The following is a 26,993-nucleotide window of genomic DNA, read 5'->3' as shown; positions in this document are numbered from 1 at the left end:
CTGTGAAGGAAGAGCAGCCTCAGGGCCTGAGTGGGACACCAGGGACCCCCAGAAACCCCCCGTGGGACCCCCCAGAACCTCCCCAGGGACTCCCCATGGGACCCCTCCCCAGAAACCCCCCGTGGGACCCCCCAGAACCTCCCCAGAAACTCCATGTGGGACCCCCCCCCAAAACCCCCCGAGACCCTCCCCAGAAACCCCCTGTGGGACTCCCCAGGGATGCCCCCATGGGATCCCACCCCAGAAACTCCCTTCCCCTAGAGACCCCCAGAAACTCCCCAAGTACCTGGGACCACACCCCATAAGCCACCTCCCCCTACAGACCCCTCCCAGGGACCTGCTCCCCCCAGCGCAGCGAGCATAGACCCCCCCACACTTCCTACAGAGCCAGCCCAGAGCGGGGTGGATCTGTCAAGCTGCCCCCGCCCTCACCCCAGACCCAGCTAGATGGGGGGGGGGGGATTCCTGCACTCGGCTCAGCCCTGCCCCACCTGGGATGCGGACAGGCCTGAATGGCTCCCCAAGGGGCAGAGTTGGCAGCTCCCTGTCCCCCCACTGCCCCGCCTTTCATGACCCCCCACTTCCTTGCTGCCTCTGTCCTGACACAGCCCCCACCCCTGCCTGCTCACTGCCCCATTCCCCCCACCAGCCCCACACTGCCGCTGCCAGACCAGCGCTACCCCCCAGAGGCCAGGTCTCTGGCCCTGGGTCCTGGGGAAAATGGGGCAGAGCTGGGGCTGGGTTCCCCTGCACCCCCTGCCCCAGAGTACTGGCAGAGCGAGTCCAGCGCCCAGCGCAGGGGGTCGGCGGGCCCAGGGCTGGCACTGGGGGGCTCAGTGCCAGGTGTCCCTGCTTCCTGGGGGGCCGGCTCTGCCCCATGGGGGAATTGGGACTCCCTGGGCTAGTTCTGCTGCGTCGGGTCCCTGCCCCAGCCCCCCACAGCCTTGGGGCAGGCAGTTCTGGGACGGGGAGGGCGGGGGGCACTTACCAGGGTGCGCCAAGTGCTGCTGTCGGGGCAGGAGGCTGGGACTGGGGGGTGACTGCAGCGTCCCTGTCACGCCAGGCTTTATACCCCGGCTGGGGCGGGGCCGTTGGCCCCGGGGGCAGCTTCAGCTGAGCCGCCGGCTGCATTCCCGGCCCCGACCTCGCCTTCTTTGGCCAGGCTGGGCCCCTTCCCTGCGGCCCCCCGGCTGGGACCCCCCTCCCCACACCCACGCCCTGGCATTCCTTATATAGCCTGCCCGCCGCGCACGGGGGAATTGGGGCCGGCTGGATTGCAGGCCCGGGCTAGCTCATCGCATACTCGCCCTCCACGGGGACCACGCAACAGCTGGGCTGGGCTGGGCTGGCGCGGCTGGCCACAAGCGTGTGTGTGTGTGTGTGTGTCTGTGTGTGAATGTGTGTGTGCGCGTGCGTGTGTGTAAGTCTTCAGCATCATCTTCAGGGCCCATTAAACCTCAGCACCGGCCCGTTGGGCTGAGGGAGACAGGCCGAGGCCCAGGCGTGCCGGACCCACACGTCTCCCCCAGGCACGGGGCAGGGCTGACGTGAAATCGGAGCCCTGGGCTGTAAGGCCCCTCGGGGGACCCAGCCCTGCTGAAAATGGTCAGCGGCGCGTCTGCCAGGGTGTCAGCCTCCGCAGAGGACAGAGCCACGGCCTCGGGGTGCAGCGTAGCAAAATCTGCCCCCGCCAGGACGTGTTTCTTCCCGACCGGGGGGGGCCTTGCTCAGGGGCCCCCCCACGTCCATCGCCACCTTCTGGAAAGGTTCCTCTAGGACGCGCAGGGCTGCTTACCCCTGTCCCAGGCCTGCCCGACCCTCCGGCAGGGTCACAGGCCCGGCAGTGCAGCCGTCCCGCGTCAGAGCTCCCCGGCCAGTAACCGCTCTGCAGCCTCTGCCTGGGGCGCTGGGTCCCCTGCTGCCCCGAGGGAGGGACATCGGGGGCCGGGTACAATAGCCTGTGGTGGCACTTCTGGGGGGCCATGAGCTGTCTGCTGATTCCCCACGGCTCTACCTCCCCGGGGGAGCCCACTCCCGGGACAGGAACCCCCCTCCCACCGGCATCGTTCCCAGCGGTCCTGCTCCTGGATCTGGCACCACTGGGGCCGGCGTGCGCCTCAGTTTCTCTAAGGCAGGTTTCTGCTGCAGCTGTGCCTGGAATTCCACAGCCAGGCTGGGCCTCGGTCTCCCCTGCTCGGGACGCAGTTCCCACTGCCGCCCCATCAAACCTGCCCCAGTAACTCCCCCGCCATGGGAGCTCCCGTGGTCGGGTAGCGATGCTGGGGCAGGGCGCCCCGCTCTGGCTCCAGCTCCGGGTCAGGCCCAGGGCTCGCTGGGAGCCACCCGGCCAGTCCTCCCAGCCATTTCCCAGCAGCGCCCCATACCCACCTCTCCAGGGCCCTCCTGGCCTCCATTTGGGACGTGTCCTCGCTACTGGGCCTGAACACCCTCAGGGCTGGCTGCGCACTGGGCACTGACCGGTCCGGGCCCATCTCCTCGGGCCGTGCCAGCGTCAGCTCCGCGCCCGTGTCCCAGACCCCCTGGGCACTTCTCCCCTCCAGCGCCATGGGGATAATGTGGTGCGTCCCCCCCGGGCTGTCCTGCGCTCCCGACAGGCTGAGCCCTGGGCCACTGTCTTCCCCTACTGGCCCAGCCGTCCCTTTCTCCGGCACCCCCCAGCGCTGGAGCCCCCATACGTGGCTCCCACCCAGCCGACGCCACGTGGTTCTGCGTGGCCCCACGGGCGGCCGTCGGCTCCCGGCAGGCGGTGAGCGGGCAGGTGATGCCCGCGGTCGTCCGGACACCCCGAAATCATTCCTAGACGCCTCCAGGGCCAAGTGAGGCGTGAGCAGCAAAGCCAGTGTGAGCGGGTCACAGCCCGGTCCGCATGCTGGCCACGGGGCTGAATGCCTGGGGACGCAGCGGGGGGCCGGACTGCACAGCCTGGCCTGGGGCCGAGCGGGTTCGCATCACAAGGCAGCGCGGCAGGCGTCTGCCCCCTCCTTGAACTGGGGCAACTTTTGGGAACCGGCCTCCCCGAGTCCTTCCCTGCCTACCCCAGCAGGGCTGCTTGGCCCGCCTCGCGCCCAGCTCCAGCTCGTTTCCACTGCTCCGCACGGGCCGCTCACCTCCCCTCCTCCACTTCCAGCCCCCCCTGAGCAGGGGACCCCGGCTGCTCCCAGGCTCTCTGGGCAGCCCTGCTGGGATCTGGAACTCGCTGCTGGGACCGGCCGTGCACTGGCCTTCCCAGGGAGCTGGTCCTCGCTGCTCCCTTCGGCTTATCGCTGGCGGCCGCTCGCAGCCAACTGTCCCCGGGGGCATTCGCCGACCCCTCTGCTGCCAGGTCGCCACAGACTCACAGGCCCTCGGCTCCGAAGGGCCCCTGGGGGATCCCCGGCAGCCTGCTGTGAAGGTTGCACTCTCTCCCTGGAGGTAGAGTTTCCGGCGCTGCATCGCTGAGCTTTTGGCGCCTCCATCTCTCTCCGGGGGCCCCCTCAGGATCCGCTCGCTCTGGACTCCCGGGGCCCCCACCCCCAGAGGGTGCAAGACAGCCCCGAACTCTAGCCAGCATGAAACAGGCGGGTTCATTGACTGTCCATGCACGGCACCGGCCTAGGAACTCAGCACCGGCCAGCTGGGTCTGGCTTCTCCCACCCCCCAGGTCCCTCCTTCCAGCTGAGCTCCTGTGTCACCGTCCCCAGCCGCCCCTTCCTCCTTTGTCTTTGGTGCCGGGCAAAAATGTCACCTGGGCCCCCAGTGGCTGGTCAGGTCCCCGGGTTCCTCTCTCCGCAGCCCTGTCCTCCCGCGGGCCAGAACCGGCCCATTTCCAAGGTGGGACGGGCCTCCCGGGCACCGGGATACCCAATCTCCAGGCCATCATCTGCCAAGCGAGGTCACAGCTGGTCCCCTGCAACCACAAACCGCCTCTCCCCCCCCCCATTACACATGCCACACGGAGGGGAAACTGAGGTACACACACCCTCCTCATGCAACCTTTTAAGAAACCCACTAAGAACCGCCCCAGCCAGCCCCGCTTCTTCCCACGAACGCTCCGATCGATCGTGTGTCTCACCCGCCCAGGCTCAGTGACACCCGCTGGAGCGACTCTGTGCTCGTAAACGAGTGACTCCAGTTCCTCTTCGTTGTCCCTGGACCCCAGCACGGGTGGCCAGGCAACGCAGGGATTTCTCTCTTCGTGTCACTTTCTTCTCAGCGCCTGGCGTTGGTGCTGGCTGAGTGCTCCCCGCTGCCCTCTTTACCCGCCCCTTTTGCTGCTGCTTTAACCCACTCCTGACTACTGCAGCCAGCCTGGCCCTCGGGCGCTCGGTCCCCCTTTTACTGAGGGGCAGCCCCTGTCCCCAGAGACGGGGACCAACCTTCCCAAACCAAGCCTGCACCCTGCACCACTCACCGAGCCGGCGGGTCGCAGCCGGAATCTCCTGCCTTTGCGCGTGGGCCGGGCCGGATCCGGGCAGATCTGCCCTGGCTGCGTCAGGAGTCATGGCTTTCCCAGCTCCCGCTAGCGAGGCGCCTCGCCCGCGGCCAGGACTGGTTTGTTCCTAACACACGTCAGAACCGCCGCCTCGTGCGCAGCGCTGCCGGCCCGGGATCCCCGGGAGTTTGCAGCTTCCCGCACGGCTTCTCCACGCTGCACCGCTGCCGTTTCCCAAAGGCCGCCTCGCTTCTTCCCAGGGTCACGCCAAGTCGCCTTCGCTCGCTGGCTGGACCCGGCCCGCCCGGGCTGTGACTGGGGGGTGTCAGCCTGGGCTCCCCCCCCCGGTGACCACACAGAGCCAGGCCGGCTGCTCAGACCTTTATTGCGTCTGTCACATGCTGGCTCCACACCAGAGCAACTCCAGCACCGAAGGCAGCGCGCAGCGGACTCACACCTCCTCAGCAAAGTCAGTCAATAAGCCCTGTCACTACACAGCACCTGCGCGGCGAGGCCCTTGGGGGGAGGAGGGCGAGGGGGGCTCCCTGCCCCACGCCCCGGCCCAGGGGCTGGCCCCCGCCGGCTAAAGGCCAAGGTTACACTGTCCAGCCCAGGCACGAGGGCAGCCAGGCCGTTCCTGCCCCGCTGGGCCCGGGAGGAGACGTGGTGAGGGCTGGGCTGGGCTGGGGGCAGCGTGGGACGGGCCCATGGAGGGGGGAAGAAACCAAGAGTCAACCCCCCTCCAGTTCACGGGGGGCTCGGCCCATTCACGTGCAGGGGCTGCCGTGCCCCCCATCACTCCTGGGGAGAGGCCAGACGCTGAGAGGGGCAGGGGGGGTCATGGCAGCTCTGGGCGGCACAGCGCAGGGGGGCGGGCGCCTGGGGCGGCTCTGACCAGCCCCTGCAGCTCCCGGCGAGCAGGAGCCCCCTTCACCCCCCTCCTCTGCCCTGGCAGGGCCCCCCATGGCTGCTCCTCTCCGGGGGTGGGGACGGTGGAACAGGCAGAGCCGGTGCTGGGGGATGGACTCACGTGGGGCGGGGCAGGAAGACCTGTGCAGAGACAGACGTGTGCATGGCAGTGGAGGGGTGTCTGGAAGACGGGGTGGGGGGCACACACGTGACACTGGGTCAGATGTCTGGGGGAGGGAGGAGCGTAGGGGGAGGGCTTGTGATCAATATTGCAACCCCCTGTAGCAGCTCTGGGCCCCAGTGCCGGGGTCCGGCCGATGCCCCGGAGTGGAGGGAGAAGGGCACGGCCCCTGTGCAGAGCGTGGTGCTGGCTGGCAGAGCCGTGGGGGGCATCCCTGGGGCAGACAACGGGGTGGGGGGTTAAATGGGGCCTGTTGCTGCGCGTGTAGCAGTTGGGTGTATGGGGGGTGTGTTGTTCCGTGCCAATGTGCGTGCGTGTGTGTGTACACGGGTGTTGCTGTGTGTGCATAGGGACATTTGGGTGTGTCGCTGTGTGAGTATGTGTGCACAGGTGTTGCCGTGCGTCCCTGGGGCATGCAAGCATGTCGTTCTGTGTGTGTGTGTGTGTGTGTACAGGTGTGTCGCTGTGTGTGTGTGTGTGTGCATGGAGCGTATGGGTGTTGCTGTGTGCGTACAGGCGTGTCGCTGCATGCGTGTGTACAGGCGTGTCGCTGCGTGGCCGCCCATGGCTCCTTGCACACGTGTGCCCCCCCGGGCAGGTGGGTTTTAGCCCACAGTGCGCGGGGCAGCTGGCAGCGCTGGATGGGGGGGGGCACACAAACCGCTCATGCATATTCAGCAAATATGCAAACTAAGTCGCTGCCTCATTTGCATGGCGCATACAGCCCTGGACCCAGCGGCTGGGCAGCCATGGGGGCATGAGGGGTGGGGCAGGGAGGCCTAGCTGGGGGGGTGGCAAGAACGGCAGCTCCCCCTGGGGCAGGAGGGCGAGTGGGGCTGGCGCTGGGTGGCTGTGCCCCCTCTCCCAGCTCCGGTTATAGGGCCGGGGCCCCCTCAGCTGGGGGGGCAGCACCAAGGCCTGGCCCCAGGGCATGCGTGGTGCTGGAGGGCAGAGCAGACTGGGTGAGAAGCTGAGCCCAGCTGGCGCCTGGCGGTGGAACCACGCGGGCTGGGCCGGGCTGGGCCGGGCCGGGCTCCCCCCGATCCAGGATCCATCTCAAAGGGAAGGACGTTGCTGATGGCTTTATCATCCTCACTGCTCCTGCCTCATGTCCCTCCCCCCGGTCACAGTTTCGCGCCCCACAGAAGCTGCTGTTGGGCTCCTCCTGTCCTGTCCCTCCCACCACAGCCCCTCCTCCCGTCCCACCAGCCCTCCTCTTGGAAGTCCAGCTGCTTGCGTAGCGTTTCCTGTAGTCAGGCACAGCAAACCAGGAAGTCCCGCCCCTCGCAGCAGGCTCCCCGCGGGAGGAGCAGGAGCAGTCAGGCGAGGCGGGGAGCAGCGAGCCCCGGGCGGCGCCGTCTGTGCTGGGCCAAGGGGCCCGCGGCACCCGGGTGAAGGCTCCTCTGCAGCTGGCCGAGGGGACCCGAGCGGGCCAGCCCTGCCGGCGCTCGCGGGGAGGACGCCAACGCCCGTCCCGGCGGTTGGCTCGACGCCCGGCGCGGGCCCAGCCCCTGGAATGTTCCTGCGACGCCTCCGGCACCGCGGGGGGCAGGACTATTGCGGCACCGGCGCAGGGGGCGGCTGGCTGCCGGAGCCGTGGTAGGAGCGGAGTAAGACCTTGTGCTTGGTGACGGCCTCGCCGCGCCGCCGCTGGTGCTCCACCAGGAACTCCTTCAGCCGGTTGGTGGTGAAGGTCAGGGTCTGGCGGCGCAGCTTCATCAGGTAGGCGTCCTGGAGCCAGGGGTTGGCAAAACAGTCCTTGATGGTGGGCCGGCTCCTGCAACCGCCAGGGAGAGCCCGCCGGTGAGGCAGGGACAGGACCAGCTCGGCATCCCCACGGGGGCCAGCCCGGGGGACCCCACGGCCAACGCCACACCCAGGTGAACAGAAAAGCCAGGACAGAACCCAGGAGTCCTGGCTCCCAGCCCCTTGCTCTGACCACTAGACCCCACTCCCCTCACAGAGCCGGGATAGAACCCAGGAGTCCTGGCTCCCAGCCCCTCTCAGGAACCTCGACACCCTGCCTCCCTGCCTGCCAGCTCCCGCGCGCTGCACTTCTGGAGAGGCAGGCTGCAATCCCCGGGGCGTGTTCCGGGGAACACTCCTGGTCCTGCCCCGGGCAGGGCGTCTCCTCGCGAGCGGGGCAGGGAGTGTGGCGGGCACTCACCAGGGGTAGATGGAGAGGACCTTGCGGATGAAGAGGGCGGCGCTCTGCGAGGCGTTGGGGTACAGCCTGAAGGCATCGAAACGCCCGGCCAGGATCCTGTTCTCCGTCTCGATAGGATCCAGTTCGAAGAACGGCGACCGGCCGCTGAGCCTGGCCAGCGAGAGCAGAGCGGGTGAGGAGCCCCCGGCAGCACCCCACGGGGCCCAGAGCGACCCCCGTCAGCCCCGGGTCCCTGCGCCACAGCCCTGGCGACCCCAGACGCAGCCCAGCGCCAGGCACCCCCAGCCAGGGCGGGGAGCTGCCGCCAGCCAGGACTGTGCTTCGGCCCGGCTGGGGGGCAATTAACGCTGGCAATTAACGCAGCAGGGTGGCACCACCAGGGGCCTGCAAGGAACTCCAGACAGCACAAGGAACTCCAGACAGCACAAGGTCAACGGCTGCAGCCGCGTCCCTCGAACCCAGGGCCGGGGCAGAAACAGCCCCAGCTCCCAGAGATGCCTCAGACTTTAAAGGCAGGGTGGGAAGGAGCAGCCAGTGCGTGCTCAGGCAGGGCTAAGTACCCTCAGGGGCTGCACGCCCCGGCTCTGCCGGTGCCCCTCAGTCCCGACCCGCAGCCCCTGCCAGCCCAGCCCCACACAGCTGTTCCGGTGCCCCTCAGTCCCGACCCGCAGCCCCTGCCAGCCCAGCCCCACACAGCTGTTCCGGCGCCCCTCAGTCCCGACCCGCAGCCCCTGCCAGCCCAGCCCCACACAGCTGTTCCGGTGCCCCTCAGTCCCGACCCGCAGCCCCTGCCCCACTCTCCGGAGCAGGAGCTCTGGCGCTGTGCCCTGCAGATGTGGGCCAGGCTGCGCCTGCCTGGAGGGCTCCTGCCCTGCCCCTTGCGGCCGGTTCCAGGGCTTCGCCCCACACCCGGAGTCCAGGCTCTGGCGCCTGCAGCTCGCACAGCCTAGCTCAGCCCCGCCCGCCCAGCTCCGGGTGACCCCTGCCCGCCCGGACTCACATGATGTAGGTGAGCACGCCGACCCCCCAGATGTCAGCCGCCGAACCCACCGGGTCTCCCTTCACCATCTCTGGAGCTGCGGGGCGAGAGAGACACATGGGACCCGGCTCAGGCCCTGGGCGGGAGGTTGTGGGGGGCAGGGGCAGTGGGGGTTCCGCGGCCCCAGGAGGAGTGGGGCGGGGCGGGGCTGACTCACACATGTACTCCAGCGTGCCCACGCGGCGCCCCAGCTTGCGCAGCACCAGCGGGTTGTAGGTGTGGGCGCTGCCGAAGTCGATGAGCTTCAGGGCGTTGCCGTAGGAGACGATGACGTTGTCGGGCTTGAGGTCCAGGTGGACGATGCGGTGCCCGTGCAGGTACTCCAGCCCCTGCAGCAGCTGCAGCAGGTACCCGGCCACGTCGTCCTCCGAGTAGCGGAACCTGCGGGGACAGGAGGTCAGCGCCCGCCCCGCTCGCCACCCGGCCCGCCCCGCCCCGCCCCGCGCCCGCAGCCCCACCTGTCAACCAGGCTGTAGAGGATCTCCTTGCCGGCGCAGTGCTCGGCGATCAGCACCAGGTAGCGGGGCGTGATGTAGGCCTCGTGCAGGGCCATGATGCGCTCGTGGTGCAGGGCCTTGAGGATCTCGTACTCCTGCAGCACGCTCTGCTTCTTCTCCGCCTCGTACGGGATGATCTTGGCCATGAAGTGCTTCCCCGTGGCGTTCTCCTTGCACTCCCGGATCACCCCGAACCGGCCCCTGCGGGACGGGACGGGGCAGGGCAGACGGTTGGCACCAGGGCAAGACCCGCTGCCAGAGAAGGGTGTCCCTGTAACCGGTACCTAATCCTTGCCCCTCCTCGCCAGGGACAACCCCCGGCTCCTTGCTGGACTCTGCTCGCCAGGTGCAGGGGGATGGCAAACGCTTCATGGCCCCAACACCCCAAGCCCGGCCCCTTCCAGCCCTGTGACAAAGTGGGCATTTTCTTCATGTTGTGCGTGAATGCTGGGTGTGCCTCAGTTTCCCCCCGGGCTGCCTGTTGGAGTAGGTGGGAAGAAAGGTTGTTTCATCTCTGCAGACGCCCGATTGTCCGGCTGCCTGGGCCCCACACCCCTGGACGGCCTAGAAGCAACGCCCGGGCAGCCGGTGCTAGCTGCTAACGACCCGGGCTAGCAGTTTGGCTGTGCCGGAGAACCGAGCGCTAGGGTGGAGGCTGGGGACCTTTCGCCTGTCCGGGGATCGAGGTGGGCAGGGTGGGTGACCCTCTACATAAGAGCAGCCGCGCTGGGTCAGAGTGAGGGGCCAGCTAGCCCAGTGTCCTGTCTTCCCACAGCGCCAGGCACCTCAGGGAGTGAGCGGAACAGGGCAGGTAGCGAGGGGTCCAGCCCAGCATCTGGCAGAGGCTAAGGACCCCACACGTGGGGCTGCCTCCCTTCCCATCCTAGCTAGTAGCCACGATGGACCTGTCCTCCATGAGCTTATCTCATTCTTTTTTGAACCCTGTTAGAGTCTTGGCCTTCACATCCTCAGGCAAGGAGTTCCACAGGTTACCTGTGCCTTGTGTGAAGAAATGCTTCCTTGTGTTCACTTTAAACCTGCTGCCTGTTAATTTCATGGGGTGACCCCCTACTTCTGGTGTTACGTGAAAGGGCAAAGAACACGTCCTTGTTCATTTTCTCCACCCCAGCCATGACTTTACAGACTCCCCTCAGCTGGCTCTTTTCCACTCTGAAAAGCCCCAAATTACTATTCTCCCCTCAGCTGGAAGCTGTTCCATGCCTGTGATCATTTCAGTTGCCCTTCTCTGCATCTTTTCCAATTCCAATCTATCTTTCTTGAGCTGGGGCGACCAGATCTGCCTGCAGCATTCACAGGGGGTCACAGGGGGTGGGCGTACCATGGGTTTATGCAGAGGCAATGTGATAGTTTCTGTTTTATCTACCCCTCTCCTCGTGACTCCTGGCACTGGCAGCTTTTCTGCCTGCTGCACTGGGTGGGTGTTTTCAGACCTGTCCACAGTGATGCCAAGATCTTTCTTGAGCAAGAACAGCTAATTTACACCTCGTCACTTTATATGCGTGGCTGGGATTGTTTCCCAATGTGCATGACTTTGCATTTACCGACACCGAATTTCACGCTGCAGGCTCCGGCCAGGGGCTGTCCCCAAGCTGGCTGAGCGCCCCCCGCCCGTGCTGAAGGGCCGAGGTTTGGACCCAGGAGCAGGGAAGTCAGGAGCTGACCCGGTGCGAGAGCATGACCCTCAGGATGGCTGACCTGCCGAAGGGCTGCTCCCGCCCAGGGGCTGTCCCAGGGCCATTCGAGTTGCCAGCCCCGGACCTGTGGATCCGTGGCATGTCCCCTCCACCTCTCTGAACCGAGCCCAGCCCCGGCTCCCATGGCCCTGGTCCGAGCCGGCCTCCTTCCACCCCGGCTCTGCAACGGGCACTGCCCTGCCCCTGCCATTCTTACGGGCCCAACTCAGCCTGGCTCTGGCGTGGGCCCAGCTGCAGCAGGGAGGAAGACGACTCCAGGCTGGGTGCTGCCCTTGAACCTGGGGGCCCAGCGTGGGGCGACCAGCGGGGCTGGGATGCTGCCTGGGTGACGCAGGAAGACGGAGATGCTGGCCGGTCCCAGGGACACGCCAGACTCTGCCCAAAACCCCCAGGAAGAGCCGGGCTGGGCCTGAGAGGAGGGGGCAGCGCTGGCAATGGGGCAGCCACAAACCCCAAACCCAGCAGGAAGCCCCGTCTGGGGCGGAGGGAACCTCAACAGTGCAGAGGTCGGGCCGGGCCCAGCGACTAACCCCCCGCCCGGCTGCGTATCCCTGCAGACGCTGGCGCAGGGCGCGCTGCTCCCTGGGACGGGGAACGTCTCCCTCAGGGTCTGTGTCCGTGGGACGCGCTGACCGGAGCTCACGGGGTGCAGCGGTGGGGCGGCAGACCCAGGGGTCCGGTCTAGGAAGTAGTGAAGCCACGTGGCTTCCCCGGGAGGGAGAGCGAGACCCCTCGGGGCCTGGCCCACGGACGGGGCCTCCCAGAGACTGTCCCCGAGCTGGGCCGTGGCCCCGATCCTGTGGGTCTGGGACACTGACAGCCAGTGGGGCCCCCCCCGGCTATGCAGCCTGTGGCACAGCACAGGGGGCCCAGGAGCTGGCCCGGCTAGGCCCTGGTGACCGGCACTTACCTCGCTTTCTCCTCCAGGAACGTGTAAGGCTTCTGGGGGACCCCCTGGCGCAGCGCTGTGCCCTCCTTTGCCGCTGGAGCCCCCGACCCCATTGGGCTGAGCCTGCTGGGGGGGCCGCCGGGCTCCCTGCCCAGGGTGGCGCTGCGCCCCAGGATCCGCGTGGCCGAGGGCGCAGCCTCTTTGGGGGGAGGGGACGGGGCTCCCGCGGGGGGCGTCCCGGCCGGCATGGAGACAAAGGAGGTGACCATGTAGACGGGGGCTGCTTTGGGGGCCACGGGCGTGACCGACGCTGGAGAACCGGGGGACAGTCTGAGAGGGGGCTGGGCCGGAGGACCCGGTGAGTCCTGGGGCGGGGTGGGCACTGGGGAGCCCCGGGCGGCCTGACTGGCAGTGTGGGCGGCGAGGGGGGGCGGAGGGGCAGCCCTGGAGGGCGTTAATACCAGCTCTGGAGGGGTGGCGGGGGGGGCGGGCGCAGCAGGGGGGCAGAGCTGCTCTTGGGGGGCAGCCTTGGCAGGAGGAAGCAGCTGGCTGGTGGTAGAGGTGCCCCCGGGGCCGGCCGCCTGCGATGCCCGGCCGGGCGTGTGCACGACCCCTTTGTGCTTGCGGGGAGGGGTGGCAGGAGGGGCCCGCGTGGCTGTGGGCGCGGGCAGGGCCGGGGGGGTCTGGGTGCAGCGGCTGGAGGCGGCTCTCTCGGGGGCCGACGCGTCCTTCCGGGCAGCAGGAGCCGAGCGGGCGGCACTGGGATCTGGCGAGGGAGCAGAGCAGTCAGCCAGCGAGCGTCCCACCCTGCCCCACGGCGGAACAGCTGGAGCCAGGGGGAGCTACCAGGGCAGGCTCCCACCCCCCACAGCCACGGAACAGGGCAGCTGCATTGCCAGCCGGGAGCCCCCCCTTCGGTACGAGGGGCGCCCGGCTCCGCTCACCGCTAGGGGCATCTCCTGCTTCGGTTTCATCCGCCACCCATGGAAGGGCCCCAACCCCACCGTGCCCCACCATCCGCTGCCCCACCCCGCCACACCCCAGGGCTGCGAAGGTCGAGGGGGCTGAGGCAGGACGCCTGCTCACCGGCTGCCTCGATGGCCACCGTCTGCGAGGCGTTGCTGTAGGGCCCCTGGCCGGCTTTATTGGCGCAGGCCACCCGGAACCTGGCCGTGCTCCCGGAGGGCAGCTCCGTCACGTTGAAGTAGCAGTCGGCGATGCCCGCGCTGACGACCTTCCACTCGCGTTCCCCTGGGGAGGGACGTGCAGCCGTCAGCGCCTGCCCGGCTCCACCCTGGCGCCGGGCCCGGCTGGACACGCTGCCCGAGGGGCTCACCGGCTGCGCTGGGATCTGCAGGGAGACGGTGCCCTGGGTCTGGGCACGACGGGGCCCGAGCAAAGTCCTCGCCCTCGGGCCCCCGACGGGTGGCAAGAGCACAAAGGCTGCGGGGCCGGCTGTGCCCTCGCCAAGGGCTCCGGGTGCTCTCCGCGTAGTGCCCAGGGCTCTGCCCACAACCCCCGGAGCTGTGCAGGCCCCACGGGACCCTGGGGGGGCAGGCTGGGACCCAGCTCTGATCCTGGGGGAGCAGCCGGGTGGGGGGAGCGGAGGGGTGCTGAAGAGGGGACTGAAAAGTTTGGGCCCAGCGATCCCTAGAGCTGCCCCCGGGGAGCCACGGCCCTGCCCAGGGGCCCCGGCTGGGCGCGGGAGCCTTGTACCGTCCGCTTTGTGCTCCAGGGTGTAGGTGCACGGCGCCTGGCTGTCTGCCGGCTTCCACAGCACCAGCACTGTGTTCTTGTATTTCTGCGGTATCTCGGGGGTGCCCGGCTTCCCTGGCAGACCTGGCAGGTGGAGACAGAGCGCGTTGGAGTGGGGCTGGAGTGGGGCCGCGGGGGACGGCAGAGGGGGGGCAGGGAAGGGAGAGGGGACAGGGTTTGGCTGGGGGGGCCAGAGGGGGAAGAGGGGGTCGGGGAGGGGGCCGGGCCAGCCTAGCTAGACCCGATGGCAGCAGCACCGATCCAGGCAGCGGCGCTCCCGGGGGGCCCCGGAGCTGGGCCTCTCGCCATGGGGAGCAGGGGGGTCAAGTGCCCAGTACTGCCCCAAGGGCCCGGACCTCAGACAGACCCTCCGTGTGGGGGGGGCCCGGCAGACGGGGACTGGCCATCCCCATCGGGGGCGCGGCCTGGACAGCAACAGGGCGGCTCCGACCCTGGGCTCGCCAGAGTAGCTGCTGCAGCCCGTCCCTCCCGCGCCCGGGGTCCTTACGTGCCACGGCCAGCATGCAGGAGCTGGTGGCGGTGCCCAGGGCGTTGGCAGCGGTGCACTCGTACAGGCCTGCGTCCTTCTGGCACGTCCTGGGGATGGAAAGCAGCTGGCGGCCGTCCTTGCAGGAGACGAGGTTGAGCGTGGCGTCGGACGCCAGCGCCCGCTTGTCTGCGGGGCGGAGGGAGGATGAGCGTCGCCGGCCCCTGCGCCCCTAGCGAAAGCCCGGCTCGCCCCCGCTCTGCCCAGCGCCTGGCAGTGCTCGGCGGTGACAGCTGGGGCTTCGCACTAGGATCTCGCGGAGCGGCTGCAGTCCAGGCGCCCGGGCAGGCCTGGTACCCGAGCAGACTGGCCTGCGGAGCGCCCAGCACGCCCTGACTGGATGTGCTGGCCCTGCCCATGGGCAGCCAGCCAGGAGAAGTTCGGGTTGCTGAACAGAGCGGCCATCCGTGCAGGAGATGGACTGGCAGCGTGGGCTCAGCAGGGAGGGACTCAGAGAAACGGGCACAGAGGGTGTGACGCTGGCAAGCCGGGCACCCAGGTCTCAGCCGGACACAGCTGCCTGGCCTGGTGAGAGCCAAGGAGACAGGGAGCCTGCTGCTGCCGTCAGCACCTCTCTCCTTTCGCCCCCAGGGCTGTACCCTACCCGGGGCGTCAGCCTGCCTAACACAGCTGCACCGCAGGCAGGGCCGCCCTGGGGGGTGACGGCGCTCCGGGTCAGAGCTCGGCCGGGGTTCATGGGGCCGGGGCAGCGATCAGACAGGCTGAGAAGCTGGTGCCGGCTCGCGCTCCTGCAGCACCGCTGGGGGTGTTGGGGGGCTCACAGAGCCTTCGCTGCACAGCACCCCGCAGCCAGTCCCGCGGGCACAGAGCCCCCCTGCTCCCCGGGCACAGACCCATGCCCAGAGCCCAGGCAGCAGATCAGTCTGGGCCTGCCCAGGCCTACCTTTCATCCAGAGGATCTCGGGGGACGGGCTGGCGGCCGGCAGGCAGAACAGGGTGGCCGGGTCGCCCTCCAGCAGCACCTGGTCCTTCAGCTTGATGTGGAAAACCGGGGGGAAGTCTGGCAGAGCAGAGCAGAGCAGAGGGGACAGGGCGGGCGTGAGCGAGGCTGGAATGGGGACTCCAGACCGGCCGGCAGGCTCAGCTCCTCTCACTGTGCAGCAGAGGGGTGGCCCCACAGTGAGGGCAGCCCCCCAAGCTCCTCTGCTCAGCGCCCCCCAAGCACCCAGCCTGGCCCCCTGCCCTGCCCTGCCCCGGGGTGAATGTGCCTCTCAAGTCCCGGGGGGCCCTGCCCTGATCGCAGCGTGGCGCAGCGCGGCGCGGGACACAAGCGCCCCGGCCCAGGCTCACGGCTGGGCCCACTCGGCTGCGTGGGGTGCCCCAGGCCCGGCCGCCGGGCCCAGATCCTCCTGGTGGCCAGAGCCTGTCTGGGACAAGGTGCGGAGGTGGCCCCACGCAGCACCCGGCCCAGGCAGCTCAGAGGGGGGCGAGACCCCGCCACGAGCCCAGCGCCCGCTGCTGGAGACTGGACACCGCGGGGCATCGCCCGTCGCCCAGCACCGCCTCTGCCCTTTGAGCGCCCGCAGCATCCCACTGCAGCGCCCCGGCCTGCGCATGGCCCCACTGGATCCCAGCGCACTGCTCCTCCTGGCCGAGCTGGGCCACGCTCCATCCTCTGCCCCACACCTGCTCCCCAGCTGGCCTTTCCCCAGCTCCACCCCCCCCCCACCCAGCCCCAGCGGAGCCGTGCCCCTCCCAGCCCGGGCGGCGGGGCAGGACGTACCTGACTCGTTGCGCACGTACTGCCTGCCCACGATGCTGCCGTCCTCCTGCAGCAGGCTGGCCGGGATGCTGGGCTGCGAGGCCACCTTGTCCCTCTTGGCGCGGGACAGGCCCCAGCGGGCCCAGCGGGAGCGTCGCTGGCCCTCGCCGGGAGCTGCAGGGGGAGAGGGGGCGGGGGTCGTGCTGACTACGCGCCGGGTGGGGGGGCTGGAGCTCTGCCAGCCATGGGCACCGGGACAGGCCCTGGGGCCGGAAGCCCTGCCAGGCGCCCACAGGCTGACAGCGTGAGCCGCCGCCTGCCCCTCCCTGGGGCCTGTGCGCCCCCCAGCCCAGAGAAGGGGTTTAGCTGCTGGCTGGAGGGCTGCAAGTGGGGGTCACTCACAAAGGGCCCCCCAGCAGCCGGGGCTAGGACAGTGCGTGGTGGCCGTAGGTGCCAGGAAGGGCAGGTCGTGGTTTGCCCCCGGGGCAGCGCAGGCTCCAGCCCTGGAGATGGGGGTAGAGCTGCCTGCCGGCAGGCACGTCCCCAAGGGCCCAGCGGGCTCCGGCCCCCCGTCCCCGCTCACCTGTGGCAGACGCCTCCGAGCGGGCGCTGCTCTGCGACTGGAAGGACTCGGCGGAGGGCGCCAGGGCGGACTGCGCCGCCAGCTGGTTCTGCGGGATGCCCATCCGGCGCAGGTTCTCGCCCTCCGAGGTGGAGCGCCGCAGCAGCGAGAGCAGCGGGCTCCGCTTCTCGGGCCGCTCCTCGGGCCCCTCCGCCTCCCTCCTGTCCTCCGAGCTGCCGCGCAGCCGCTGGGAGACGCGCTCCATGGTGGCGCTGATCTTCCTGCGCATGGCCACGACGGGCGACTCGCTGGCCGGCCGGGCCTCGGACCCGCCCTCGCTCGCGGCCGGCTCTGACTGCAGGCTGACTGAGTCCCGCTTGTCCTTGGCGCTGCCCAGGCCCCAGGAGAGCCGGCGGCCCCGGCTGGGGGTCTCGCGGCCCGGCTCGTTCCTGTCCAGGGGCGGCGTGTGCCTGAGGCGCAGGGACATCCGGCGGATGAAGCCGCCCTCCTCCGGCACGCGCAGGTCCTGCACCGACTGGGCCCTCTCCGCCAGGCCTGGGGGCCCCCCGGGTTTGCAGAGCTCCAGCGGTGCCCCCGCCGGGCTGGGCCGGTACATGCCCTCCTCCCGCGCCTGCGGGCTGGCCAGGTGCCGCTCCTCGGAACGGGACCTGGTGAGCAGCTTCAGGCCCCGGGTGAGCGAAGACTCCCGGCCTCGCTTGAACTTGGCTTCGAAGACCTCCTCGGAGTCGATGTCCTCGATGGCTCGGGCGCTGCCGGAACGGGGCGCTGCCGCCTTCCCCGGGGGTGCCCCCGCCTGGGCACTGACTGCGACCCGGGCCGGGGGGGGCGCAGGGCGTGGCTCCGGGCGGGCGGCGGGGGGCTCAGCTTGGCCAGGCTCCCTGGGGGCCGCGGGGAGCTGGATGGACTGCATGATCTGTGCGTAGGAGGAGGCCCCAGGGGCCCTGAAGCCCAGGGCAGGGGGCACCGGCACCGGCACCGCGGGCTGTGGCAGGGAAGCTCTGGGCTGGGGAGCCGCCTCCGGCCGCGGCAGAGGCTTTTCTTGAGGCCTCTCGGCGAGATGCTGCTTGCCCACCGCTGCCACGCTGGCTCTGTGCGTGGCCCTGTCCTCCTGTCCATGGCCCTGCTCAGGGGGCGCCTCGGAGGCCCCTGCCTCTGGCAGCTCCGGGAGGGGGGGCTTGGAGCTCTCCCGCGGGGTCTGGGGCCGGGACTCCACCAAGGCAGAGAGCGAGGGGGACTCCTTGAGCCGCTGAGCCTCCAGCTGCGCCAGCGGGATCTCCAGCGGGGCGCCCGAGCGGCGGTGACGGGTGACGGGCTCCAGGTCCCCCTGGCAGAAGGAGCTGCTCTTCTGCAGCAGGCGCTGCTCCGGGGGGGGGCGCTGCGGGGCCGCCTCGCTGGAGGCCGCTCGCACCAGCCGGGACCCCGAGGGGGGCGGCTGTCTGGCTAGCCGGGGCGGCCGTGGCACCTTCTTCTCCGACCCCCCGGCCAGGGTCTCCAGGAGCGGCCCCCGCAGGCCGCTCACCTTGTCCCCGGGGCTGCCCCGCAGCAGGCGCTGGGCGCGCTCCTCCTCCGCCGGGCCCGCCGGCCTGCGGTGCGCCCCCCCCGGGCTGGGGCTCCGGCGGGGCAGCTCCATGGACGCCGCCTTCTTCAGGGCTCTGGGGGGCTCCTGGGCTGCTGGCCCCGCCGCCCCCTCCGCGGGCAGGCCCAGCAGCAGGGCGCTGTCCGCGGAGCTGCCCCGCCGCAACTCGCCCTTCCGGCCGGGCGGGCGCCTCCCCTCCGGGGAGTCCAGGCTGGAGCCCTTCTTCAGGGCCTTCCTGGGGCACTCGGGCCCCTGCCGGGCCCCGGCGGAGTCCTCGTCCGAGGAGCCGGGCTCCTCCGCCTCCGTGGGCCTCTTCCGCGGCCCGGCGCCCTTCTGCCTCTTCCCCGCATCCCCGGAGCCCTCCGCCTGCCACTCCATGGGCGCCGGCTCCGCCGGCCCCGGGGCCTCGTCATCCGTGGGGATCTCGTTGAGGGAGACGCGGGAGCCGGAGAACTCGGCCTGGTGGGGCCGGGGCACGAGGGGCAGCTCGTCCAGCTCGTCGGAGTCGGAGGAGGAGGAGAGGCCGGCAGGCTCCGGCAGGTGGCGAGGGACGGCGATGGAGAGGTGGCTGGACGTGTCCTCCAGCAGCTCCGGGATCGCCCGCAGCACCATGTGGCACTTGTAGCTGGTCTGAGAGCGCTGCGGGGAGGGCAGGGCGGGTCAGACGTCGCGCAGGGGCCGGGGGGGCTCGGAGAGGGGCTGGGGAGAGCCACAGGGGGGTGCTAAGCCCACCACAGGCCTGAGCTGCCGGGGAGTCCCAGCCCTTTGCCCCGATTGTCCCCCCCACGGTCCCTGTCCCCCGCTGCAGCCGGGGGGAGCGCGGATGGAGGAAGGCGAGGGCCAGTGGTGCGGGGATGGGGTTCAGGTCCCGGACCTGCCATAGACCCTTGTGGGGACCCCGGGCCCCATCTGCGCAGAGGGGCGAGAGCACACAGCAGTGGGGGGGCCAGGAAAGCACCAGGGCAAACTGCCCCCCACGGACCGTACAGGGCCCCCCCCCCCACCCCTGAGCAGGGCTCCACGCCCGCTGGAGGAGCACAGCACCTCACCACGTCATCCCGGCTCTGTCTCAGCCCCACGGCACCCACCGGCCGCTCCCAGCCCGCCCTGGGCCCCGGCAGAGGGGCTGAGCCCCCGACCACTCCTGCCCTTACCTGCCACTTCCGGCGGGAGATGAAGAGCTTCAGGTGGTCGGTGCCGATGGATTTCCCCTTGGCTAGGGTCTGCGGAGAGCGGAGAGGAGCATCCAGAGACTGCCCGGCTGCCCCCTCCCTGCCAGACACCCCCCCAGACTGCCCCACGGGTCAGGCCTCCCCAGCCCAGCCCTGGGAGGGAGGCTGCTGCTTCCATCCCAGGGTCCCTGGAGGCCCCAACCCTGCCTGGAATCGCCCCCAGCCCCCTCAGTGCGAGATCCCCAGCCCCCCCTCACCTTGAACCAGGGGTGCTCCAGCGTCTGCTCCGCAGTGGGTCTCCTACAGACAGGACAGGGCCTTGGTCAGAACCAGGGCGGGTCCCTTGGCACGAGCGGGGGGCCCCCCCGACCCCCAGTAGTGGCACCGCGGCATCTGCCTGGGGCACCTGGCTCTCGCGCCATGGGGGCCTTGGCATGGGGTGCCCCCCAACACTGGGGGGCTTGTCCTTGGCAGCTGCCCCCCCAGGCGTTCCCCGTCACCCCCAGCGGGACAGGCAGGAGGGGGATGTGACCCAGCCTGGGGGCGGGTGGCACCGGGCAGGGCTGCGGCCCAGGGGGTCTCAGAGCTAGGGCTGGGGCAGGCGGGGGCACTCACAGCCGGTCGGTCACCAGCACTTTGATGACGAAGCCCTTGGCCTCCCGCGTCAGCCCCAGGAACATCTTCTCCTCGAAGGCCACGTTGTAGTTGCGGATGTTGAGCAGCGTCGTCTTGTCGTTCTCGCCCACGAACGGGGAGATTCCCGTCAGGCTGCCGCACAGGAGACCCACGCTGACGCCGGCACCGCCCGGCCCAGGGCGCCCCGCGGGGAGGGGGAGCGGGGGCAAGGCCGGCCGGGGAGGGGCACGCGGGAGGGTGGGGCGGCCATCCCACAGCGCCCAGCTGGGACCCAGCACCGCCACCCACAGCCAGCTGGGCGCCCCCCCCCAGGTCCTGCCCTTCGCCAGCGTGTACCCCGGGGACGCCCAGCCCTGCGGGGGAAGGGAGGGACCGGCTCACCCCCAATCCCAGCATCTCCCTGCACTACAGGGTGGCCAGCCTGTGGGGGTCCAGGGAGGGGGCTCCCCACAGGCACCTGGTACTGAAGAGGTTAAACCCTGGGCCCCTAGCCTGGGGGGGGCGGGTTTGCCACCCTGGCCATGTCCCCGAGCACGGCTGCTCCGGGGTCCGTTTCCATGGGAGTGGTGGGGGGTGATTGGCACGGGGGCAGCTGGGGGGCAGCCGTGGGGCAGGGGCCCTTACCATAGGTAGGCGATGACCCCCACGGGCCTGCGAAGAGAAGGAGACGGTTACCAGCCCAGGGAGTGCCAGCGCAGAGTCGCCTGGGAGGGGTCCCTGACCCACTCCAGGGCCCGACCCCCCGCCACGCCCCAGCCCCACGGGGGCCCCGAAGGGAGGCTCCTCTGTGCTTCCAGGGGGAGCAGGGCCCCCAACCTCGCCCCTGTCCCTCCTGAGGGCACCCTGCACCCAACCACCCCACACCCCGGGGGCACCAGGGGCAGCGACCCCGCCCCAGCCCAACCGTGGCCGGCAGAGTTACCAGACGTCGGTGACGGTGGACACGGGGCTCTGGCTGACGATCTCGGGGCCCACGAACTCGGGGGTGCCGTACTTGCAGTACTGGGCCCCCTCCGGCGCCAGGCGCTGCGCGTTGCCGAAGTCGCAGAGCCGCACCTGGTCGCTGCTCGCGTCCGCCATCAGCAGGTTCTCCGGCTGCAGGAGAGCGCGGGGCGGCGCAGGGTCAGAGCTGGGCAGCGTGGCCGCATGGCACCCCGGGCGAGGGCGCGACCCACACTGGCGGGCACTGGGCAGTGCAGGTGCAGCTGGGGGGTGGCGGGGGATAGACTCATAGACTTTATCGTCAGAAGGGACCAGTCTGATCATCCAGTCTGACCCCTGCACTACGCAGGCCACAGAACCTCACCCGCCCGCTCCTGCAATAGACCCTGCCTGTGACTGAGTTACTGACGTCCTCAGATCCTGGTTTACAGACTTCAAGGTGCAGAGAATCCACCACAAGTGACCCGTGCCACGTGCTGCAGAGGAAGGTGAAAAACCCACAGGGTCTCTGCCAATCTGCCCTGGGGGAAAATTCCTTCCCGACCCCAAATACAGGATCAGCTAAACCCTGAGCATGTGGGCAAGACTCACCAGCCAGACACCTGGAACGAATTCTCTGTAGTAACTCAGAACCCCCCAGCTAACGTCCCAGCACAGCCATGGGCGTATCTAGCACCAGCAGTCACAGATCAGTCAATGCCAAACCAGGCTGGCCCATCAGACCATCCCCTCCAGACACTTGTCAAGCTCAGTCCTGAAGCCAGCTCAGTGTCTTGCCCCCACGGCTCCCCTTGGGAGGCTGTTCCAGAACTTCACCCCCTGGGTGCCGGGGAGAGCCAGGCCGATGCTCCAGAGAAGCGCTGGCCCGGCACGGTGCAGCCACAGGGGGCCTGGAGCCAGCCGCACTTGTGCAGCGAGCTCGCCGGGAGGAGCCCAGCGCCTGGAGCTCTGCGCTGCGCTCGCTGTGGGGGCGGGGTCTGCGCCACACTCACTTTGACGTCCAGGTGCAGGATGCTGCAGCGGTGCAGGTAGCTGAGCCCCTCCAGGACCTGCCGCATATAGGAGCGAATCTGCAGGAGACGAGACAGGTCAGCCAGTGCCTGGCTCCTGGGCCCCAGGCCGGCGGACGGGCTGGTCCAAGGTCTCGGCCCCGTGCAGCTCCCAAGGCAACCAGCAGGTGGCACCGGGGGGAGGGGGGGTGAGGAGGTCACTGCAGGCGGCTCACGGCCCAGCACTCACCTCCCACTCGCACACCGACGGCTTCCTCACCATCCTGTCCAGCAGCTCCTCCGCCGTGCAGCTGGGGCCGGTCAAGGAGAATGGGCACCACAGCATCTGGCCACGCCCTGCGGTGCTGAGCCGGGACCCCGGCGCCATGAGCTCTCCCCCCCTCGGCCGCACCCTGCCGGGACCCCGGCGCCATGAGCTCCCCCCACCCCCCGGCCGCGCCTTGTCAACGCTATCGCTGACTCCACCATGTGGAACTCCAGTGTTGTGAGCTTCCCCAGAGCAGTGCCCTACGAGAGCCCAGCGGGGAGCCAGCCCCGGACGTGTGGCTGCCTCCCACCACGCACCCCTGGCCCAGCACGGCCCCTGGCCTGGGAGGATACAGCTCCATGATGATGACGATGGCGTTCTTCTTCTCGAAGGAGTCGTGGAAGTAGACGACGCGCTCGTGGTCCAGCTGGGACAGGATCTGCAGCTCCCTGCGCGCCGACTGCTTGGCCTTGGCCCGGCAGGGGATGAACTTGGCTGCATAGTCCAGCCCGCTGCTCTTCTCCGTCACCCTCCGCACGTACGAGAAGGCCCCCCTGCAACACAGGGAGAGCTGCAGCCGGCAGGGGGGGTGGCCGGGCTCCGGGGGGCTGGCAGGAGCCTATGACGTGGCGTGGACACCAATGGAGGGGCTGGCAGGAAGGTAGGACCCCGGTGGGACGCATCAGGAGGAGAAGGAGGCTGGAACCTGGCAGGGAAAGGGCTTGGGGGGCCTAGGACCCAGGGGCAGCACCTGGAGGGCAGGGCCTTGGGATTAGAGTGCCGGCGGGCTCTTGCTCACAGTGGTGCATTAAAAACAGCCACGCCGGGTCAGGCCAATGGTGCCTCCAGCCCAGTGGCCAGCCTCTGACGGGCCAGCGTCAGGCGCTGCAGGGGCATGAACAGAACGGAGCAATCGACAAGTGGTCCAGCCCCGGTCGTCCAGTCCCAGCTTCTGGCAGTCAGAGGCTGAGGGATCCCCAGAGCCTGGGGTGGCGTCCCTGAGCATCCTGGCTCATAGCCACTGATGGACCCAGCCTCCATGAACTTCTCTAGTTCTTTTTGTAACCCTGTCTTGGCCTTCACAACATCCCCTGGCAAGGAGTTCCCCAGGTTAACAGTGCGTTGGCTGAAGAAGCATTTCCTTCCGTTTGTTTTAAACCCGCTGCCGATTCACTGCCTTGGGTGACCCCGGTTCTCGTGTTACGTGGAGGGGTGAATAGCACGTCCTTGTCCGCGTTCTCGCACCAGCCACGACGGCACGGAGCTCCATCACCCCTCGCCATCTTCCTCCACCTTCCACAGCCCAGTCCTTCCCGCCTCGCCTCTGACGGCAGCTGTTCCACCTCCCGCTGCGCTGCCCCTTTTCCCTTCCAACAGACCCGCCCGGGAACAGCCGCCTGCCCCACCCCCAGCCTCACCTGGCGATCTCCTCGTGCACCTCGTACTCGTCCGTCAGCCGCCGGGCCGCGTGCGCCTCCTCCGCCACGGCGGCCGCTGCCTCCGGCTGGGCTGCAAGACAAGGACAGCCGTGGCATGAGGGGTGGGGAGCGGCCACGGCACCGGCAGGGTGGGGTGCGGGGCAGGGAGGGGAATGGCCACGGCATGCGGGGGCTGGGCTGCGGCACCCGGCAGCGCCCTACCTGCGCGCACCACCAGCTCGGCCTTGCAGGACACCTCCCCGGCCAGGTTGCGGGCGGTGCAGGTGTAGACGCCGCTGTCGCGGGCCGCGGCGCCCAGCAGCACCAGGGAGCACTCGCTGTCGTCGTAGACGAAGGTCAGGCGGCCGCTCTCCGCCAGCAGCGCCTCGTCCTGGGGGGAGCGCGGGCGTCAGGCAGGCCCTGGGGGCACCCCCCAGCACCGCCACCAGCTTGCAGGGCTGCAGGGGCAAGGACACCACCAGCCAGGCCGGACAGCCAGGACCCCATCCCCTCACAACCGAGACCCACCCCCTTCCCAGAGCACCCTGAGCAACAAGGACCCTGCCCCCCATGGGGGGGGGGGGCCAGGACTGGCACAGCAGGGGGCTGTGGGTCAGGACCGAGGGGCACCATCACAGTTGGGGGTCGGGGCTGTGGGTTGCAATCGGGGGCGCTGGTATCTCCCTCCCACCGGCTGGCGTCCCTGCACCCGCACCCGCGGGAGGCCGGGGCTCACCTTGTACCACATGATGTCGGGCAGCGGCTTGCCCTCCACCACCACGGCGAAGCGCGGCGTCTCGCCCTCCCCGACCTCGATGTCCTCCATGATGGACTCGAAGCGCGGAGCCTCTGGGGACCGACAGACGTTCGGCTCCTGAGCGGCTGCCTCCGTGCCCTGGCCTGCCCTTGTCCAGGCTCCGCCTCCACAGCTGGGAGGGGTGTGGCCTGCAGGTGCCCAGACTCCACCCCCATGCCTGGGAGGGGTGTGGCCTACAGGTGCCCAGGCTCCGCCTCCATGGCCAGGGGATGTGGTCTGCAGGTGACCAGGCTCCACCCCCATGGGCGAGGGGGTGTGGCCTGCAGGTGCCCAGGCTCCGCCCCCGGCTGGGACCCAGGAGAAGCCCGACGTACCTGCCAGCTGCAGGCTGATGCAGCAGCTGTCCGTGCCGTGCCTGTTGCTCACCTCGCAGGTGAGCTCCCCCACGTCCCCGCGGCCCACCCGGCAGAGCCGCAGGCAGTGCTGGTCGTCGTCGGCCATGCTCATCTCGCACTCGCCAGCCCGGCCCCCCAGCACCGAGCCTCCCCTGCAGGGGGGAGGGAGCACGACGTCACTGGGGGGGCGCCCCACAGCCAGCCCCCCACCCTGCCCCTCCCAGCGCCCCTGCTGGCAGGGGCCCGGGCTGGAGTCGCGGCTTCCCACCTCTTCCAGGTGACGGTGGCCTCCACGTGGTTCAGGGTGACGGTGACAGAGGCCGGCTGTCCTTCCACTGCGTACACCACCTCGGGCTTGTCCAGCACGACGGGGGCCTCCTCCAGGTACGGCCCTGCCAAGACAGCCCCCGTCATCACCGCCCCCCCGCCTGGCCCGAGCCCCCTGCTCCGCCAGGAGCAACGCGGCCCCGGAGAGGGGCCACCCCCCCAGTAATGACGGGGGCCCTCGCCGCTGGGGAGGGGACCGGCCACTGTGCCACGCGCCCCCCGCCCCTCTCCTGCCCCGCTGGGGATGGGGCCGGCCCCCGCCTCCAATTACCACCCCAGGGCCGACTAGGGACGAAAGGGCTTGTGGTCTAAGGGGGTTGGCCTCCCCTGAAGGCTGGGCCAGGGCAGGAGCCCCGCCGGGCTGGCAGCAGCATGCGGGGGTCAGCCCTGGGTCCCCCCGCCCCTCTTACCCCGATCCAGGAGCTGCACAGGCTCGGTGGGGGGCGAGGGCTTGCTGCTGGACTTGGGGGTGGCGGTGAGCACCCGGAAGAGGTAGGTCGCCCCCTTGGCCAGGCCGTGCAGCGTGTGGCGGGCGTCTCGCAGGCTGGTGGCCACGACGGTCCATTGGCCGGTGCCCAGCACCTGCTGCTGGATGGTGTAGGTCACCGAGGCGGGGTCTGTGCAGAGGGGGAGCCGTTCTCAGAGCTCCCAGCCGGCCCCATCTCCGCCCACCCCACGGCTACCCCCAGCTCGGCCAGGCCCCGGGGCTCCCCACACAGCTCCACCCGGCCACTGGCCCTCCCTGGCTGTGCTGGGCACTGGGGGGATGGGGGGACAGCTCCAACCCCTCTCCCCACCCCACTGCATCCCCGGCCCGGTCCTGCCCCCCCCCCACCAGCCCTGCCCCCCCCCACCACTGCAGCCTCAGCCTGGCCCATCCCACCTCCTGCACAGGCCAGGCTCTGCCCCCGCCAGCCCCTGGCAGGAAGGGGGGCCACCTCCCCCATTCTGCCCCCGCTTCCACAGCCCCCTCATCCCCCTCCCGGCTGAGCCCCGGGGGCAGGGCGAGCGGGGGTGGGGCAGTCTTTGGGTCTCACGCCGCAGCGCCCCCGCTGGCCAGGGCCGAAGGAGTCACAGGCGGGGCCGGGCTCGCTGACCCTCAGCCAGGTGTGCCCCTCACCCCCACCCTGACACCCCCGTCCAGCCCCCCACAGCCCCAGCTGTGCACCAAGCCGTCAGACCTGCCGATGGAGGCCAGGGCTGCCCCAGGTCTCGGGGCCGGGGGGCGGGGGGTCTCCAGCCCGGCTCACCTATGGCTGAGTCCAGCCACTTGGGTTTGTTCCAGGTCAGGGTGACGGCTCTGCCGGTCACGGCCACCACGGCGGGCGGCCCGTCGGGGGGAGTCGGCACTACATCTGAAAGAAAGAGGCAGGCGTGGCCCGGCGGCCATGGGAACCCGCCTGGGGGCTGCGGGCAGGCAGCAGACCCGCCCGCCTGGCACGCGTGTGCCCGCAGCATCTGCGAGGGCCGCATGCCACGTTGAGGGGCAGCCTCTCCCCACCACCCGCTCGTGCCGCTCTTCTCCACCGCCTGTCTGGCGAGACCCGTCCTGCCCGCTGGGTGCTGGCTCCGCCGGGCAGCCACCAGGCCGGGCCAGCTCCGTGTGGGGCCCAGACACTCGGCAGGGCGGGCGCAGCCCGTCTGCCTCCGGCGGAGTCGCCCACAAACCATGGACAGGCCAGCACACGTCAGCCCCGCGCGTGACCCATCAGAGGCGGCGATGGAGGCACGTGGCCAGGCGGTTACTCAGGGCTGTGGGCTCCTGGGGACAGCTGGCCTCCAGCACGGCACTCGGCAGCCAGACAAGCATGGAGGGGTCCAGCCCGGCGCGGCGAAGCTCCCACCTCCCCCCACCGGCGCCGCAGCAGAGATGCCCAGCGAGCCCTGCCTGGCCACCCGCAGCAGAAGCGTGGCCGGCTCCCCGCGGGGCACCTACCGGTCACGTAGAGGTGAGCGTAGCACGTGGCCTTGCCCACTCGGTTGGCGATGACGCTTTTATAGACGCCGGCGTGGGCGTGGCGGACGGCTGGGAAGATCAGGCGGTGGATGTCCTTGTCTGCGGGGGGGGAGGGGGGG

At 69.9% G+C, this 26,993-nt stretch overlaps 1 protein-coding gene across 1 annotated transcript in view; it reads right to left on the bottom strand.

The window, feature by feature from the left end:
• Positions 1-4,800: 4,800 nt before the first annotated feature.
• Positions 4,801-26,993, bottom strand: part of SPEG (striated muscle enriched protein kinase) — a 47,661-nt gene continuing 25,468 nt past the window's right edge. The window contains exons 15-42 of the mRNA XM_067543666.1: positions 26,854-26,973; positions 26,168-26,272; positions 25,328-25,534; positions 24,859-24,982; positions 24,570-24,742; positions 24,175-24,287; positions 23,661-23,829; positions 23,439-23,529; positions 22,374-22,574; positions 22,003-22,063; positions 21,756-21,833; positions 20,744-20,916; positions 20,446-20,472; positions 19,801-19,953; positions 19,443-19,485; positions 19,168-19,236; positions 16,438-18,652; positions 15,876-16,028; positions 15,036-15,152; positions 14,093-14,260; positions 13,546-13,668; positions 12,916-13,080; positions 11,851-12,595; positions 9,187-9,426; positions 8,886-9,109; positions 8,690-8,765; positions 7,690-7,839; positions 4,801-7,299 (exon numbers count right to left, since the gene is read on the bottom strand). Of these exons, the coding sequence (XP_067399767.1) occupies positions 7,077-7,299; positions 7,690-7,839; positions 8,690-8,765; positions 8,886-9,109; positions 9,187-9,426; positions 11,851-12,595; positions 12,916-13,080; positions 13,546-13,668; positions 14,093-14,260; positions 15,036-15,152; positions 15,876-16,028; positions 16,438-18,652; positions 19,168-19,236; positions 19,443-19,485; positions 19,801-19,953; positions 20,446-20,472; positions 20,744-20,916; positions 21,756-21,833; positions 22,003-22,063; positions 22,374-22,574; positions 23,439-23,529; positions 23,661-23,829; positions 24,175-24,287; positions 24,570-24,742; positions 24,859-24,982; positions 25,328-25,534; positions 26,168-26,272; positions 26,854-26,973 (6,506 nt within the window). The 3' untranslated portion in view covers positions 4,801-7,076. The remainder of the gene's footprint in view (positions 7,300-7,689; positions 7,840-8,689; positions 8,766-8,885; positions 9,110-9,186; positions 9,427-11,850; positions 12,596-12,915; positions 13,081-13,545; positions 13,669-14,092; positions 14,261-15,035; positions 15,153-15,875; positions 16,029-16,437; positions 18,653-19,167; positions 19,237-19,442; positions 19,486-19,800; positions 19,954-20,445; positions 20,473-20,743; positions 20,917-21,755; positions 21,834-22,002; positions 22,064-22,373; positions 22,575-23,438; positions 23,530-23,660; positions 23,830-24,174; positions 24,288-24,569; positions 24,743-24,858; positions 24,983-25,327; positions 25,535-26,167; positions 26,273-26,853; positions 26,974-26,993) is intronic.

The sequence above is a fragment of the Emydura macquarii genome, unplaced genomic scaffold (assembly GCF_026122565.2).
Source record: "Emydura macquarii macquarii isolate MOO-44397 ecotype Brisbane River unplaced genomic scaffold, CSIRO-AGI_Emac_v2 contig_965, whole genome shotgun sequence".
Classification (NCBI taxonomy): domain Eukaryota; kingdom Metazoa; phylum Chordata; order Testudines; family Chelidae; genus Emydura; species Emydura macquarii.
This window is presented reverse-complemented; position numbering and strand designations above follow the sequence as displayed.